The 18,205-nt window shown below is 44.2% G+C and overlaps 1 protein-coding gene across 9 annotated transcripts in view; it reads left to right on the forward strand.

Annotated features, from left to right (window-relative positions):
- The window catches only part of clec16a (C-type lectin domain containing 16A), a 77,570-nt gene extending 59,614 nt beyond the window's left edge, over positions 1–17,956 (forward strand). For 4 of the 9 annotated variants that reach the window (XM_063221999.1, XM_063222006.1, XM_063222014.1 and 1 more), the window contains 2 exons: positions 7,105–7,233; positions 14,878–17,956. In XM_063221999.1, coding sequence (XP_063078069.1) covers positions 7,105–7,233; positions 14,878–15,638 — 890 coding nt within the window. In that variant the 3' untranslated portion in view covers positions 15,639–17,956. Of the gene's footprint in view, positions 1–7,104; positions 7,234–11,460; positions 11,821–14,877 lie in introns of those variants that run through there. The other 5 variants (XM_063222022.1, XM_063222028.1, XM_063222036.1 and 2 more) reach the window with 5 other exon arrangements.
- The last annotated feature ends 249 nt before the right edge of the window (positions 17,957–18,205 follow it).

Raw genomic sequence — 18,205 nt, forward strand, 5'->3', positions numbered from 1 at the left:
ATGCACACACACATACACACACACACACACACACACACACACACACACACACACACACACACACACACACACACACACACACACACACACACACACAATCTGTCTTTGAGAGGATCCTTAGTAAAGCACCTACTGTTCCACTCCCAAACGCGCACACACACAGACACACACACACAGCTATCTGTCTTTGACTTGGTCCTAAGTAAAATGCCTACTGTCACACACCCAAATGCACACAAACATGTAGCACACCATGTATCATATTCCAGTATGTTAAAATGTTGAAGTTTTTATGTACAGTGCCCTCCATTATTATTGGCACCCCTGGTTGAGATGTGCTTTTTAGCTTCCAAATATTATTATTTTTCTCTAAATAATATGGGACCTTAATGGAAAAAAAGAGAAAAATCCAACCTTCAATACAAGTGCATTTATTCAGTGGGGAAAAAATCCCACATAAAGAAATAATTATTTGACATCAAATAATGTGTGTCACAATTATTAGCACCCCTGTTGTTAATATTTTGTACAACCCCCTTTTGCCAACAAAACAGCACCTAATCTTCTCCTATAATGTTTCACAAGATGGGAAAAGACAGAAAGAGGGATCTTCAGCCATTCCTCTTTGCAGAATCTCTCTAAATCATCCAGAGACCTGGGTCCTCTCCTCTGTACTCTCCTCTTCAGCTCACCCCACAGGTTCTCAATGGGGTTGAGGTCTGGGGACTGAGATGGCCATGGGAGGAGCTTGATTTTGTGTCTGGTTAACCATTTCTGTGTAGATTTGGCCATATGTTTAGGGTCATTGTCTTGCTGAAAGACCCAGTGACGACCCATCTTCAGCTTTCGGGCAGAGGGCAACAGATTTTGATTAAAAATGTCCTGGTATTTCAAAGCATTCATGATGCCATGCACCCTAACAAGCTTCCCAGGGCCTTTGGAAGCGAAACAGCCCCACAGCATCACTGACCCACCCCCATACTTCACAGTGGGTATGAGGTGCTTTTCAGCATGCGCATCTTTCGTGGCACGCCAGACCCACTTAGAGTGTTTGTTGCCAAAAAGCTCAATCTTGGTCTCATCTGACCAAAGCACACGGTCCCAGTTGAAGCCCCAATACCGCTTGGCGAACTCCAGACGTTTGCGTTTATGATTGTGGGTGAGGAAAGGTTTTCTCCGTTCATGCCTCCCAAACAGCTTGTTGGCGTGTAGACAGCGCCTGATGGTTGATTTGGAGACTTTGTGACCCCAGGATGCTACCATTTGTTGTAATTCTGTAACAGTGAGCTTTGGAGATATTTTGATTTCTCTTACCATCCTCCTCACTGTGCGTGGTGGCAAAATAAACTTGGATCCTCGTCCAGGCTTGTTTATCATTGTTCCAGTTGTTTTGAACTTCTTAATTATTCCTCTCACAGTAGATATGGGCAGCTGCAGTTAAGTGGCAATCTTCTTCTAGCCTCTGCCTGACCTGTGAAGGTCGACGCACATCTGCCTCACTTGTATGCTGTGTTCCTTTGTCTTTCCCATGTTTAAGAGTGGATAAGAGAAATGGCCTCGGTGTCACGTCATATTTATACCCCAGGGAAACAGGAAGTGATGAATTACTAATTAAATGTTCCTACATACTCTGGTAAACTTTGTAAACTACTGTAGAAATGACAGAAATGCTTCAATTATATTTATTTCCTGGGAATTCTTAAGGGTGCCAATAATTGTGGAACAGGTGATTTAATGAAAAATAATTATTTTTTAGTCAGGGATTTTTTTATTTTCCTACAATTCATTTGAGTTGAAGGCTACATTTTCCTAAAATTTTCAGTGTGACAGTATTCTTCTGCAATAAACACTGAATTTATTTTAAGGCTTTTAACACATCTCAACCAGGGGTGCCAATAATTATGGAGGGCACTGTATATACTGTAGTATTTCTTTCCTTTCAAAAGGTAGGCGTACAGCCCAGTTTTTAAAACACTTAACATCTGAATCACTATGTTTACTTGATGTTTTTTATTCAGAATTAATAATTCAGAATTAAGTCTGTTGAGTTTACTTTGATCTTTCCTTTTATTCCGAATTTAGAGGTGTTTACATGACGTTTTCAAAGCGGAATTGAGTTCCAAATTAAATGTCTCACGTAAACGTAGCAATTGATGTTACATACAACATGATAATTGTCGCTTTGCATATTGCTTAAATTGTACACCTGTGAATAGTGCCATTTCAAGCCAGCTGTGTGTGTACTGTACAGTTCAGTACATAATGTGCGTTTGTGCTACATTGCAGCTGTTCTTGCTTAATTCTGTGGAACCTAAGCAGCGTGTGTCATCTTTGAGGGAGGAAGGGACTGTTTCCTTTTTTATTGTTTTCGTAGGACTGGCTTGATTTTGTGATAATTTTCTCACTAACAAATCCTCACAGATAAACTCCCCTGTGTTGGCACATGCTGGCTGGCAGGCTCATATCAGGCTTTGGCCAGGGCAGTGAACACGTAAACTGTACAGTATTACAAGACCACATTTCCGTTTTGTTTTTTTTTCGCTCGGTGGATTAATGAGATTCTGTGAAAGTGTTCACTTCTGTGGAAAGGCAATTAGTCCACTTCTGCATAAGAAGTCTTGTGTTCACTGGAACAGCCAACCCTCATCACGATACTTAACACTTTCAAAAGCTCCCAAAAGTAGTCTACACACACACACACACAAACACACACACACACACACACACACACACACACACACACACACACACACACACACACACACACACACACACACACACACACACACACACACACACACACACACGTGGGTTGGGTGCTAATTTGAGAAACTACATTTTTTTTTTAAATCTCCTTGCAACCATGATTCAGTTCAACAGTTTTAAAACTGTTGACTTTTGTATTTGCAATTTTATTGAATTTTGACAAAATATGATAGCCAACAGCCTTTTTTTACCAAGCGTGACATAGCGCGAGCTGCGCAAGCTGCGCAAGCTGCCACCATTTTATCTGTCTTTTGTCATCCGACTGTAATAAACAAGGATCAGGCAGAAACGTATCTGTTGACATTAGGCTTACAGCTTTTAAAAAAAAAAAAAAAGGACAAAGTATTCTAATTTTAAGACAATTTATCTCTGTAAAGCTCTTACAAGCACAGTCAACATGTGTCAAACTGTAGACACACTGTAGCCAAGACTATCAGTCATTGTATAATCAGTGAAGTCAAGGCTAGACTTTTGTATGGGTTTTGATATCAGATTGGGGCCAGTTATTCCAGCGTCTATTGAGAGGAAGGAAAAGCCATCGAAGGCAAACCACCAAAGGGAGAATATCAAATGTATGAGACATTCAAGAGAGGGGCAAAATCCCAGGGGTTATTTGTGGTCAAAAACATGTGTGCATGTGCACATCCAAAGAACCAGAAAAGCGCTTTATAACATTTGTGATGTTTTTCTGTGACTCGTCCACTTCTTCCTCCCAAACACACACACACACTCCATTGTTGATGGGGGAATTCAGTTTGAAATGTAGAAGTGAAAATCTCTCGAGAAACAGAGAATGGCAAGCATGATTTAAAGGTGCACTGTGCAGGAAATGGTCAAAAAGGCACTGCAACTATGCTGCTCATTGAAACTGGGTTGCCTATTGCCAAATTTGATCTTTTCATGACAGTTTACTAGGTAACTAATATTTTCTAGTACGGCCCACGCACAGTCATTTTTTGCAGGTAAAAATGTCTATTTCTGGAAATTAAAAATGGCGGACCTTGGAGAAGATCCCCCTTTGCATGTATGAAAAGTGCAATTTTCCCAGTCATAATGAATACTTGAAATTTGATGGTTGTGGTAAGTATTGAAAAGGTAACATTAGTGAATGGGTAGCATGAATTCTGGAACTAAACAACTAAAAATCTTACACTGTGCACCGTTAAGGCTGCATGGCAACCACCCCTGTCTACCAATCTCATTGGTGTTTTTCTGGTGCTGCGAGGTTTGCTCTGTGACTTTCAAGCATTTGGTTCCACCACTTCATGTGGGAACATACACACAGCAGTCACCTATTCTAGGGACAGCCATTTTCTCCATGATCCCAGAAAATACACATCACAAGCATCTGTTAATTGTTTCCGCCCTGAAAACCAAACAAAGCCTTTCCCTGCCGTGGCCAACCGGTAGAGCAGTCGCCTGCCATGTGGCTGGCCAGGTTCAATTCCCGGCCTGGGTCCTTTGCCGACCCCTCCCCTTCTCTCTCCCAATATGCTTCCTGTCCATGTCTCACACTGTCCTATCAAATAAAGTCGAAAAAGACAAATAAAAAAGAAAAAACAAACAGACTACCAAGTTACTGTATCACACTCATTTAAATGACATCTCTGCCACCACAACCACTATTCATTATCCATTGAGCAGTCAAGAGTTATCTGTCAGCTTTCGATCTTCCTAACTCCCCCTCACTGACAGACAGTGTGCTAGTAGTCAGCATCAAGATGTTGCAACAAGAGTGTGGGACGCGGTCTGTTTGTGATGTGGGCTGTGTTGTGACACGAGGTGTGATGAGATTTGAGTACATCAAAAGCACCATACTGCTTCATGCGTTGCATCGCCCCACCCCCACCCCCAGCCCCCCTGCAGCTGGGGAAGACTTGAGCAATAATTCGATTCATTGCTGCCTGCTCTGGTGTGACGTGTTTTTACAACTAAGCTAACGCTGTTCCTGGAACTGCTAGCCAGCTGCCGGCAACAAATGAGTCTCAGCAGTGACTGACTGACTGACTGACTACAAGTGTGTGTGTGTGTGTGTGTGTGTGTGTGTGTGTGTGTGTGTGTGTGTGTGTGTGTGTGTGTGTGTGTGTGTGTGTGTGTGTGTGTGTGTGTGTGTGTGTGTGTGTGTGTGTGTGTGTGTGTGTGTGTGTGTGTGTGTGGCTGTCTGTGTGTGTGTGTGTGGCTGTCTGTGTGTGTGTGTGTGTGTGTGTGTGTGTGTGGCTGTCTGTGTGTGTGTGTGTGTGTGTGTGTGTGTGTGTGTGTGTGTGGCTGTCTGTGTCTGAGTGTCTTACAGTTTGTGAGAGTGTGATAGACAAAGGATGTGTATTTTTGACGCGTTTAAACTTTATTTATTAGTCTCGGGGATCCAAAAAAAACAGATGCCCTACTGTTGTGAAATTGCCATTTGCCTACCCCAAAATAAAGTCTGAGACATTCTGAACTGTAATTGTGTTGTGAAAAGGGTTTATGTGCGTGTGTGTGTCTGGGTGTGCCTTTGGTGCCCATGTTTGCCTTTGTCAGTGCGAGCCCATATTGTGTCAGCATGTTTAATAATGGGAAGCTTTCCTTGTCTCATAAATCTCGTCCCATGCCAGTTTATAGCTCATAGTTGCAGTATTGCATCAGAGATATGTTGGAGACAGGGAGATGTGGAACTGCAAATGGATCAACAATAGATGAGTTTGTGCTGGACATGACTGCCCTGATAATGACTGTAATTCATGTTTGCGGTCCCATAGCCTTCTACACAGGTTATAAAATGATGAATTATGGAGCCATAATACAATATAACGTGATGCTTGGTCTGTTTCCTTTTTGTCCTTTGATATTGATGGATTAATGATGCAGAAGAGGTTTGTATTCTGGCTGGTAGGGGTGTAAATAATAATCAATATAAATCAATGCATCGATCTGAAGGCAGACAATAGAATCAAATCGTATCATATGGTTGGGCATTCTTAAGTATCGAAAATAATCAAATCTCTGGTCCTTGTCCAATGCCTAGCTCCATGACATAATAGAAGTGGAATAGTAATTGAAAAAAAAAACGTATCATATCGTATCGTGGGGCATTCTTAAGTATTGAAAATAATCGAATCACTGCCTTAAGACATCAATATCGAGTCGTATCGTCATGGAGGCTGTGAGTTTACACCCCTACTGGCTGGCATTACTGGCTAAAGTCTGAGTGACTCTCTTGGCGGGCCTGCTGTGCCCTCGGAGGTCATTCTGATAACTTTACTGTAGTCGACCTTGTTATATGTTTAGCACATGGGACTTGTTTGTCCCTGGCGCCAAGCTGTGGTTTTCCTTCTATGTGAACAACAAAATAATGCCACATTTATGCCCACGTTTTATAGATGTTTTTTTTGTTGTTTATCAACATGGTGTTGTGAGGAGGGGCAAGACACTGGCAGCCAACCACGTGAGCTAATTTTTTGACTGACAGCGGTTTCCAACAATCAGAGGTTGAATTGTGCGCAGCTAGTTTTTGCGCAGTCAGGAGACAACAAAAATGTAGAACCCATGTATACAATACCATTTTGGCAGACTTTTTTTTGGTTTGAGTATTGAGTGTTTGCAGGGAAATTGAAGAAAAGGTGCTGCGGTGTTGCACTGAATAGTGTTTCCCATCATGGGGATATTTCAGTGTAAAGGGTGGTTTATGCCTCGAGATCAGCGTCCCTGCGTCGTGATGCAGTGAGCCGCGCAGTTAACGGAGTGAAGCCCCCCCCATCACGCAGGTACTCTGGGGCACCTCCCCAAAATTGTGAACAAGCTACTTCCTTGTTCTAACCTTCGTCGGCCTACGGACTGTGAGCTCTACATTAAATAAGTTGCCCGTGCTTTGTCATTTGGTTTATTTACACGAACCAAAGACAACACGTGCGCTCGCAAGTTACCACGCTGAAGTTATTTGGACAGTTGAACAGTGGTTCCGAGGACGAGGAAACATTCCGCTTCGTCCTCGACAAATGAGCCACTTCTTTGTTCCAAACTACCACGGTGGCTGCCAGTGCGATCAAACATGCACGTGATATAAAGATGTAATGTTTCATTTTCATTGTCGTCGAGTCTGTGATGCGAAAAAAACAACCGACACGTCTAGGTTACTCTTTGTATTGAAGTCAGTTTGAGCGTGGAATGACATCGCGCAGACCGTGCTTCAAAACAGGGCATAAACCAAAATTAACTGCATCATGGCTGCGACAAGCTCACTCTGTGGCACAAGTAGGAAGCATAACCTGCCCTTAACAAGGTGGAGCATGAGGGAAATTCATGATACCGTCTGATTAAACTGTTGTGTCTTCTGTTTGCATTTCTCTTGTCTGTATCTTATAGGGTTTGCAGTGGCCCACAGTGCATCGCAGCACAGCCCGTCTCCGCTCTCCTCCCCCTCACCCCCCTCCAGCAGCAGCGGAAGCACGGGCCCCTGTGACTCCACCGTCACCACTAGTACCCCCTCCACAGGTGACACACATGCACACGCACGCACGCACACACATACACACACACACACACACACACACACACTAAAACACTCACTGAGGAAATGAATGTTTACACGTACAGATGCACGCGCTCTCTAAATACATGCATGTACACACACTCTCTAAGCACATGAATGGACAGACACACACACACACAGATTTTGAAGTTTGCATGTGGCTGTCTAACCCCACCAATACACATACAAGTCAAAATACACACACATACTGTTAACTGGAAAACTATAAATACATGAACTGGCATGCATATACGGTACGCAAGCCACACATCATACTATGCATGGTCACTCTGGTTGGATTGAATTATCAGTATATATAGCTTGGTTTCTCTCAGTCATACACCCACCACACCAGCACACACACACACGCACACGTGACATACATACATACATACAGCACATCCTGCACAAAGCACAAACAGCCTACATGCATCCGTGAGCTAGCCTGTTAGCATGCTTGCTACTGCTAATCTCACTCCATTTGCTAGTGCTGTTGTGTGGCGTGGGGGTGGATGCAGTACAGCCCACTGTCCCACTCGTGCCCAGAAACTGAGACGGCAAGGTGTTGGACCACATTCTACTCATTGTCTAACGCTGACACGCATGGGCAAAATGTGTCTGAGTGTCTTAGAGCAGTGTTTCTCAACCAGGGTGCCGGGGCACCCTGGGGTGCCGCAGGCCCCCCTCAGGGGTGCCGCGGAAACGTGGCTGATGAATAAATTATGTAATATAATACATTTAATGCTTAGTCAGTGGAATCTTTTGTCTGCCATTTACGCACAATGAAGTAAATTTAGGTCGCCCCAGCAAGCTGCAGCTTCAAACGTAGGTTGTGTGACGTCTCCAAATGTGTTACTTTTCTAAGCTTGTGTGGTATCGGATGCAATGCCATGTTACGGCTTGTTGGTTTGGGGTGCCTTGCAATTTTTCATGAATTGAAAGGGTGCCTTGCCTATAATAAGGGTGAGGAACACTGTCTTAGAGCACTAACTGCACCCATATGCTTTATGTGTCTTGTTGTGCTTGTGTTTTTAATTTGTTGTGGGGTGTATAAGTGCGTAGGTGTGTGTGTGTGTGTGGTGGCTGTGTGGTTGTCTATTCAAAAAGAATGTGTTTGTGTTCGGTATTTTGCGATTTGAATGTTTGTTAACCTCTCTCTCTCTCTCTCTCTCTCTCTCTCTCTCTCTCTCTCTCTCTCTCTCTCTCTCTCTCTCTCTCTCTCTCTCTCTCTCTCAAATTAGTTTTTAGAAGAAGATGGGGAGGGGGAAGACTGGAAAGTCAGTCAGAGAGGAACAGAGATTAACAGTAAAATAAAGAGAGAGAGATTTCAACTTACTGAATGGAGGAACTTAGTATGAAGGAGGTTGTGAAATTAGAAAGCTGCTTTTGATGGCGATACCACATCAAAAAAGACCCCTGAGGGATGGGGTTTTTTGCCCACCTATTGAGCTTCCTTAAAGAGATTCACATTTGTCTGTCTGGCAGAGGGGTTCTTCCTGCCTGCATAAGAGGCTATGCTGAACTTAAAGAGTCAAGTCTCTGAGGAAAGGACCGGGGGAGGTGTTGATCTCTGTTTACGTCACCGGCCTTTTAGCAGCAGTTCGAAGGAACCCACTTGAACTTTTCTTTTACAAGCCAACTGTTGTTTGATCCACTGGAATGACCCTTGTAATGACAGCAGAGTGAATAGCTTAAATGTCAAAAATTGGAGTTACACTTTACGTTATGTCTTGCTGATGGACATTCTGATATTTCATGTAATTGTTGGCTTGTATGGAATCTATCTACAATATGACATTAACGTTCATGCACTTTCTGAGTTCAACCACAAAATGGCTTCATTTCCACCTCGTGGCTTTTACTGTGGTCATGTGAAGACTAGGGCAGGAATCGTTAGCAGTTAGCATTACCTCAGGTAGATCATGTAGCATGCAAAGTGAAACCGATACGACAGGTGTTTCCAAGGAACCCTGTTAAGGTGTATTCCAAAGAACTAACATACTGCTCAAGCCATTCAAATAATGCTAGCTTTTGACAGGTGAATAATTATCTTGGCTTGTTTCCAGGCAGGTAAAGGAAGTGGACTTTTAAGATTGTTCTTACTCCCTGTAGTATTTTTTTAGTTTTGTATTAGTCTGTTGTGACAGCTGGAATCAGTTCCTCGGTGGACTGTGGCCAACTCTTATTTAAGTGTATTTTTATGTTTATACTCCATTCCCTTTCAAGCCACAGAGATTAGGTTTTGTTGGCAAAGTACAGTATGTACGTGTAGTACAGAAGTGTTTACTTTCTCCCTCATACTTTAATGTTCCGTCAAACTTTTAAAAAAGATTCTTATCACACTTTTAGAGGCAACAAGACACCTTTCATGTCATTCCAAAACCCAGTTCCAAGTCAAGTCCCAGGTTTTAATGTAAAAATATGTCCCCTATAATGAACTAAGCTAAACAAATAGTATTCCTGTATGAAAGATATTTTAAATGAAGGTCATGCTATATGAAGTGTGTGTGTGTGTGTGTGTGTGTGTGTGTGTGTGTGTGTGTGTGTGTGTGTGTGTGTGTGTGTGTGTGTGTGTGTGTGCGTGCGTGCGTGCGTGCGTGCGTGCGTGCGTGCGTGCGTGCGTGCGTGCGTGCGTGCGTGCGTGCGTGCGTGCGTGCGTGCGTGCGTGCGTGCGTGCGTGCGTGCGTGCGTGCGTGTGGTCATGTTGTCCTTTCTAACAATGACAACTTGACTCTACCATTTCTGGAAATAAGCTCATTTCCCATCTTTCTTTGAGATTTGTTTTACCTTTCTCCTGTACTTCAGCTGTTCCCTCAGTCTGGTAACACAAATTACATCCCCCCCAAGCTAGCATATGTAATAAAATCATTTGAGATCAGAGGCCTATACTACAGAGCTGATTCAGGGAGTAAACCAGATTACCTGTAAGTTGACAGGTAAACCATCTAATAGAAGAGTCTGAAGTCCTCATTTTTTTTATTAACCTGTTAACCTAACCTGGTTTACTCCTCTGCTAGCAGCTAGAAACTGGACATACTATGAGAATGGCTGAAAGAACGGGAAAAGCTAAAATTCAATTCGAGGGAAGGTGTAAAATGAGCTGATTTCCAGGAATTGTGGAGTGTCGCTCTAACACTGCGTACTGTAAGGAAGGAGTCATTTTTTTTCTTTTTTTGTCAGCATGATATGTTTATTAGTGAATGTGTTTGTGTGTGTGTGTGCCAGTTGTCTAAACATCTATGTTTTCTTCATATTAATTATTTCCAGGAGGATGATACATTTGATTTCACAGACAAAGTTTTTCCTTCAAAGAAGGGACTTTGCACACATACCGATATTCAAGATGAAACCATTTCTTATTTCCAAGTTACATTTTGAGTATACTTTCCATCACTGACCTTCGGGCCAAAACCAGTCAAACGCGCCCAGCGCTTTCTGACCGACCAGACCCAGGTGGTTATTGGTGGTAACAGAGTGAGACGTTGTTAGATTTCTTTTTCAGCCGACTGTCATTCAGGTGGCAGAGCCGGGTGACACGGGTGCCATGTGTGTGACATTGCATCACCCAGTGCTGTTGAGCATGCACACCAGCATGATGGCTCGCCCCAATGTGATATCACACCATCATGATGGCTGTCTATTCAACAACAGTAGCTGGACAGAAGTTTGAATATCAGCCCCTTGTGTAACTCCCTCATTTAGCCTCCCACTCTTTTTTACAAGTGATAGCATGGTGATGGTTTTGCTAAAATCGAGCATGGTAAGGGAACACTGAAAGCATGAATGGTTTTAGCCTGGCCTGGCCCGATGATTTGCAGGTAAATAACCACAGTCCCTTAGCTGACAAGTTCACACCATTCAGACAGCATTTGTATTAGCCTCAGTATTGTGCTGCTGATGCTTACCAAACTGCGAGCCTGCTTTGCCTTCTTGCAGTGCACTGTGTGTGCATCAATGCACTGTGTGTGCATGGTGTGCTTCTGCTTTTTTGCGCTACTTCAAATGCATCCCTGGCCTGTGCACGCTCCTTTTACTCAGCTTCGTCAGATGCTCGCCCTGCCCTGGCACCTTTTTGCTGCTCGCGAGTCATTCATTCATTCATCTTTTCATCATTTCTTCATTTCTCTTTTCTATGCTCCATTGGTCTGGCCTGCCTGACCTGTGACCCTGTGCCCTCTGTTCTCCTCTAGTCAGGGCAAGCAGCCGGCGATGCGTGTTTGGTCTGTCAGAGGACGGCAGTGGCGGTGGCCAGTGGGTTTAAAGCTCCACGCAGAACAGGCATGTTTATGTGTGGCCCCACCCCTCCCACTCCCACTCCCACTCCCACTCCCAAATCCTGAGTCCCGCCGTCCACCCACACCCCTCCCCAACCAATGTATTATTACCCAAAGCCCAGATGAATAGAGTGTGTTGCACAAAGCCCAAATGAATAGAGATCCCACTACCTTCTGTTAGCATCTGTTACTGTAGCACACTCCGCTTGCCCTAAATGTTTCACGTTGTGTTTTTCTGCAATACATTCATGGGTTAAAAGTAAGTAGAGTGAACAAGAGGGTGCCCCTCCCCCCCCCCCCCCCCCCCCACACACACACACACACACACACACACACACACACACACCGCACCCCCCTTATTTTGCAGAGGTCCATAGAGGTGCCATTACTGTGCTTGTTGTAATGAACAAGCTTGACTGTGTTCAAGTTTATGAGTGGAATGCCTGTTATGATGGACAAAAACATTCTGAGAGCTCCCCCATAATCACAAGACTTCTTATCTATTGTTATCTTGTACATGTAAAATGGCAATGGCATTTCTTTATCTTGTAGATAAAGCTTTAGGGAAAGTGCAGGCATAGCAACTCCAACCTGTACGTTGAAAGAGCTTTCACTTTTGCTTTCAATTCGCCCCGAGGACAATGTAGAATGTGGATGATTTCAGATAAGTCAGCTGTGAAGAAAAGTAGTGGAGCGAAGGAACAGTTGTATTCACTGATTCTTGTAAATGTGGCTGAAACAGGGAAACGCATGTCCCATTCATAGGGTAGGCTTTTGTCAACTCCGTCAGATGTGACCACCGTCAGGTTTTGTGTCTGGTGACAAAAGCCTCCAAATGCTTCTCAGCGACTAGAGTATAATTTGGACTAGAGTATAATTTGGATCACAATGAATACAAATATGTCTTATAATGTTTCATTAACCAGCACAATTCAGTCACATGTGGAACAAGCTACCCCGTCACCACCGTCACCACCGTCAGATTGGAGTCACCAACATCAGAGAGAGTTTTTATGTTTTTGACGTGTTTTATATGCTTGCAATATGTATCTTCAATGCTGCTGAATTATTCAAATAATTCTTATTTTCAATTTAAAAATACTTTTAATTGTGTCAGCGTTGACAAAAATAAATTGAGAGCCCATTTTGTTATTCCGATACATTGCACGGCCAAGACCTTTGTCTGTGGTAACATACTTCTTTATTTTTTGATTTGAACTGTTTTTCTTTCAAAATTAAAACCTGTTTTAGCCACATTTTTAAGTATTAGTTATTAGTATACATACAGTATGGTACGTTGCCAAGTTCCGCCCTCTACTCCAATAGAAAGAGTACCAGAGCACCACTGGGACAATGTGTGTGGAATGTGTGTGATTTCCCGGAAATCAGCTGTTCAGAAAAGTACTGGTGCCAAGGGAGGTCTGTCCCATTTATGGGTATATGGTACATTGCCAGAATAATGGTTCCCCTTAGCTTATTTCCACTCTGGTACGACAGAAGGATGTCCCAGTGGGGTCACAGCAGAATTTACACTAGAAACAAACCTGGCTCCGCTGAGTCGGCCATGTTGTGAAGGCTTGCCTTTTCCAGTGCAGCATAGCAACTACGCGGACTCCCAACTGGCCCAGTGCGAGACCTTTGTGCAGTCTGGATTGTTTTTCTTTCGCTTTCGGTGCACCAGTGGGACAATGCAAAATGAGCATGATTTCAGAGAAGTCAGCTGTTAGGAAATGTAGTGGTGCGAAGCAACACCTGCTGTGTCATTTATTTGTATGCGGCACTCTCTGCTACGACTAGACGGCTTGTCTGTTAAGAGACAGAAAGAATGCCAGCAAACTTCGCACTAGGGGCTCACACTAGACATGGCTCAACCAAGTTGGCATCGCTGGCCATTAAGATACTTGTAGGTAGTTTTATAGGAAACGCACGCACGCACACACACACACACACACACACACACACATTCACAAAATGCTCTTCCTGGATTGGCCCGCCTCTCCTCTTCCAGTTTCCTTTCGTCTGCCCTCTCCCTCTGCCCTCTTTATCAGTCCATTGTTTTCCATGCCCAGATGCTAGATTGGGTGTCATGCCTGTTTCCTTGCTCTAGTTCAGATTTTTAGATGCGTCACATCTGCTTCTCCCATTCTCCCCCCCCTCCCCCTTTCCCCTTTTTATTGTCGTTGGTGTTACATTACACTTAAAGGGACACTGTGTGAGATTTGTAGTTGTTTATTTCCTGAATTCATGCTGCCCATTCACTAATGTTACCTTTTTCATGAATACTTAACACCACCATCAAATTCTAAGTATTCATTATGACTGGAAAAATTGCACTTTTCATACATGAAAAGGGGGATCTTCTCCATGGTCCGCCATTTTGAATTTCCAAAAATAGCCATTTTTAGCTGCAAAAATGACTCTACTTGGAACATACTAGGAAAAATGTGTTTATTACTTAGTAAACTTTCATGTAAAGATCAAATTTGGCAATAGGCAGCCCAGTTTCAATGAGCAGCATAGTTGCAGTACCTTTTTTGACCATTTCCTGCACAGTGTCCCTTTAACAGTTGTACCATATGCATCTCATTCTAGATACATGAGATCTCAACCATCACACCTCCTTCCTCCACCTCTCATTCACATCATTACATTACATTTAGCAGACACATTTGACCAAAGCGACTTACATCCACATCATCCACACCTGTGGCAGATTTTGTAAACGTGTCGAAACATTATGCACATCGTGCAGCAGCAGCATCAACAGCTTGCCTCTTTCTTAAGACACGTCTGCCACAGTTTATCACTCATCATTACGGGGAAACCGTGTCTGTTAGAACACCCGACAGCGAAACACGCACACACACACACACCCCATTAGCTGCTTTTGCATGAAGAACCACACAATTACTCATGCTGTCACTTTCTTGGAAGGACAGCAACGACCAACCTCGCTTACTTAGAATGAGATAAGAAGCATGTTATCAGCTATTTTTTTCCCCCCTGTGGTGACAATTGCCTATCTCTACCACTGTGGTGTGGTGTCATCTCTATGTCTCTCTATATGTGTATGTTTGAATGTTTGTGTGCTTGAGTGTGTGTGTGTCTTGTGTGTGTCTTGTGTGTGTGTGTGTGTGTGTGTGTGTGTGTGTGTGTGTGTGTGTGTGTGTGTGTGTGTGTGTGTGTGTGTGTGTGTGTGTGTGTGTGTGTGTGTGTGTGTGTGTGTGTGTGTGTGTGTGTATTTTCCTGTGTGTGTGTGTGTGTGTGTGTGTCTGTGTGCGTGCGTGCGCGTGTTCCTTTGAATGTGTGTGTGTGTTTGTGTGTGTGTGACAGACGAGGCAGCGTTGTCCGAGCGCACCCCTCCGCCCTCCTCCAGCGGTATTGGTGGGGTGGTGGAGGAGGGGAGGAGCGAGGGCGAGTGCAACAACTGCCCGCCCGAGCTGCCGCTGACGGACCACGCTGCCCCTCTGCCTCCCCCTGCTCTCCCTGCTCCCCTTTCCCCCCCAGCAGCAGCAGCAGCAGCAGCCCTGCCCCTGGCCCTGGCCCCCAGCCTGACGCCGGCCGCCCAGCCCACCATCTCGCTGCTGTCAGAGCCGCCCAGCGCCGAGGCCCTCAACGCCGACTCGCTCACCCTGCTGCCGCCCGCCGACCCCCCGCGCCTACGCAGCTTCAGCACACAGTCCTCGCTGCAGGACGACGCCCTCACTCCAGCAGCACCACCGACACCAACACCACCACAGCAGCCCGATGACCAGGAGGCGGAGGCGGAGGCGGAGGCGGAGGAGGAGGATGGGAAGACTGCGGAAGATCCAGCATCACAAAAGGAGGAGGAAGGAGAGGAGGATGGAGATGGGGAGATGAAGGAGAAGGAGGATGGGGAGGAGGAGGAGGGGGATTCGCAAGCCAAAGAAGCCACCGCCTCCTCTAGCACAGACAAGGACTCCAATGAGCAAGAGCCAGAGCCAGAGCAGGAAGAGGAGAGCTCCGATGAGCCAGCAGAGGAGTCGACCCCCGTGGCTGAAGGAGAGAGTTTAGAGACTGTGCAGGAGGAGGGGGAGGCTGTGGGGGAAGCGGATGGAGAGTTGCCCCCCTGAGTCTGCCGTACCGCCCACCACAGAGCCAGAGACTGGCGCCCCCTGGCCATGAGCCCCAGGGTTACAGTAGGAACATTCTGCTTCAGTCAGGCGTTTGGGCCTGGGGCTGGACTGCTGGATTACAGAGAGACCAAAAGGACAGACTTATGTACACACACATACACACACACACACACACACACACACACACACACACACAGATTTGAATGTGCACACTTAGGCACACAATACTTGTGCTCACACACACACACACACACACTCACACACACACACACACACACACTCGCACGCACATCTACAAACACACACATTAGCACACACACACACACACACACACACACACACACACACACACACACACACACACACGCTTCTTCAACTAAAACCTGTTGCAGCCTAATACAGTATGTACACAGACATGTCAGTAGAAAGTAGTTCTGGACAACTCTTTAACTTTGGTCTAAAGTGGACATTCTCTCTTTTCTTTCGAATGCATTTCAGTCCAGTGCTTAACAAAGGAGCTGCTCAGGCTGAACCATTGTTGTCCGTGTGTGTTTCATGTAAAGCACAGCAGTTTTGTGCGTGTGCGTGTGCGTGTGCGTGTGTGTGTGTGTGTGTGTGTGTGTGTGGGTGTGTGTGTGTGTGCTTGCATTTCTGTGAAAAGGTAAGAATGTAAGGATGTCTCAATGTACTTTTATTTGTCGTAAGTTGTTATTTAGTTTGCACATGTTTGAGGGCTCACGTGTGTCTGTGAGTGCGTGAGTGCGTGCGTGCGTGCGTGCGTGTAGGAGTGAGAGTAAGCTAAAGGTAGTTAGTCCATGCTTTACCAGTCTTAACACTGAAGAATGTACTATGACCCATACCATGGGTCTGACCAGCGGTGCTCTCAGGAGGGACAATGTCACTTAACCCGCATCACAACACAGCACTCCCCACCCCCCCAGACTCCCCAGACACCCCCCATCCCACCTCCAAGGTTCTCCACCCCAGAAGCCCCTACACGCGGCCCGGCCGTCTTAACTGCCTGAGATGGACCCACCCATACTCACGTATTCATGCACTGAACATAGGTCACACCACCTAGTTTGATTTGTTTGTTGTTTATTTGTCTGTTTGGTTTAAACTTGCTCATGGTGGCCTGCCTCTGCTTTGGGTACTGCATCAAAGAAACAGGATAGAGATTTTCGTTTGACCTACGCATTTTTTTTGCCCTCAGAGCATCTAATGGTCTTTGTTTGTTTGGTTAGCATATTTATACACGTAGCACTTGAGGAAAACACATTATCTCAGTTGACTTCAGTGGTTGGTCCCTCACCTCGTTTTTTAAACATGCAAGTATTGTTTAAGAAAGTATTAATAACACAGTAATTAAGTGAATGTTTTGATTAAAAATAATAATCCGTCCTGTTTTAGATATTACACACACACACACACACACACAAACACACACACACACACACACACACACACACACACACACACACACACACACACACACACACACACACACACACACACACACACACACACACACACAGAGAACAAGTGCACATATGCTGAGGAGAATTCTTCATCTTTATGTTTTCATTTCTAAATTGTCTTTGAATTTGTTTTTCATTTGAGGCATTACAACCTGAGAACTCATTTGGTGTACCATCTTGTATAGCCAGCATTCCCAAACAGGTCGTATCCCGTTTTTAGACGCTTATGGGCCAGTTTGAAGAGTTGTATATTTTCTTAGCTAAGGTGTATCCGTCATACTCCTTAAAAAAATATATAGACTGATGTGTTTAAAAAAAAAGTTCAGAAATGCTTGTGCAGGCCACATAACATTAGAAATATTGTTACACTATATTATTATTTAGTTGCAATAATATCTTGCGGCCACTGATAGGATTAAAAAAGGGCTCCCCTGCAGGAGTGAATGTGGCCAACACATGTTCTTGAGTATGTGTCATCACATCTCACACCCCTTTCAGCTGTCTACGTAAGCTATGAGCTAAAGGAAGTCCCCCAGGTATTATTAATAAGCACCCACCCAAGTAGGTCATTTTTGGGGGTAAGAAAAAAATACACAAAACCTATTTTGAAGCAATACTGTCGTCTGTGTTCACTTTAACTATAGGTTGTTTCTCCATGATGTGGTTTACTGTAAATAATGATGAGATTACAAAAAGAGAGGAAGTAGATCATTGACCATGTCATTTGTGGTTTTGAATGTTTGTATGCTGTGTAAATTGCACCTGCTTTTATTCTGCTTCTGTAATTACCTTATTGATTAAACTTATTAAGAAATTGCAATAAATTATTCTACTTACCTACAGGCTCTCCTTCTTGCGATTGTAATCCCAAATGGTCATTTGCATTGGTAATAGAAATGCATATAGCTGAGAGACCACTTCGAAATGTTCAGTTTTTCTCATGTGTATGGATGGGTATGTGTTTGAGTAAAGCAAAAAATGTTGTTCTTTTCTTTAAACTGCCAACTACATCTCATCTGAATTTAGAGCATTTATGTACAGAAAATTACAAATGGACAAAATAACACATTAGAAGTGATTTCTCCA

The sequence above is a fragment of the Engraulis encrasicolus genome, chromosome 2 (assembly GCF_034702125.1).
Source record: "Engraulis encrasicolus isolate BLACKSEA-1 chromosome 2, IST_EnEncr_1.0, whole genome shotgun sequence".
NCBI classification, from domain to species: domain Eukaryota; kingdom Metazoa; phylum Chordata; class Actinopteri; order Clupeiformes; family Engraulidae; genus Engraulis; species Engraulis encrasicolus.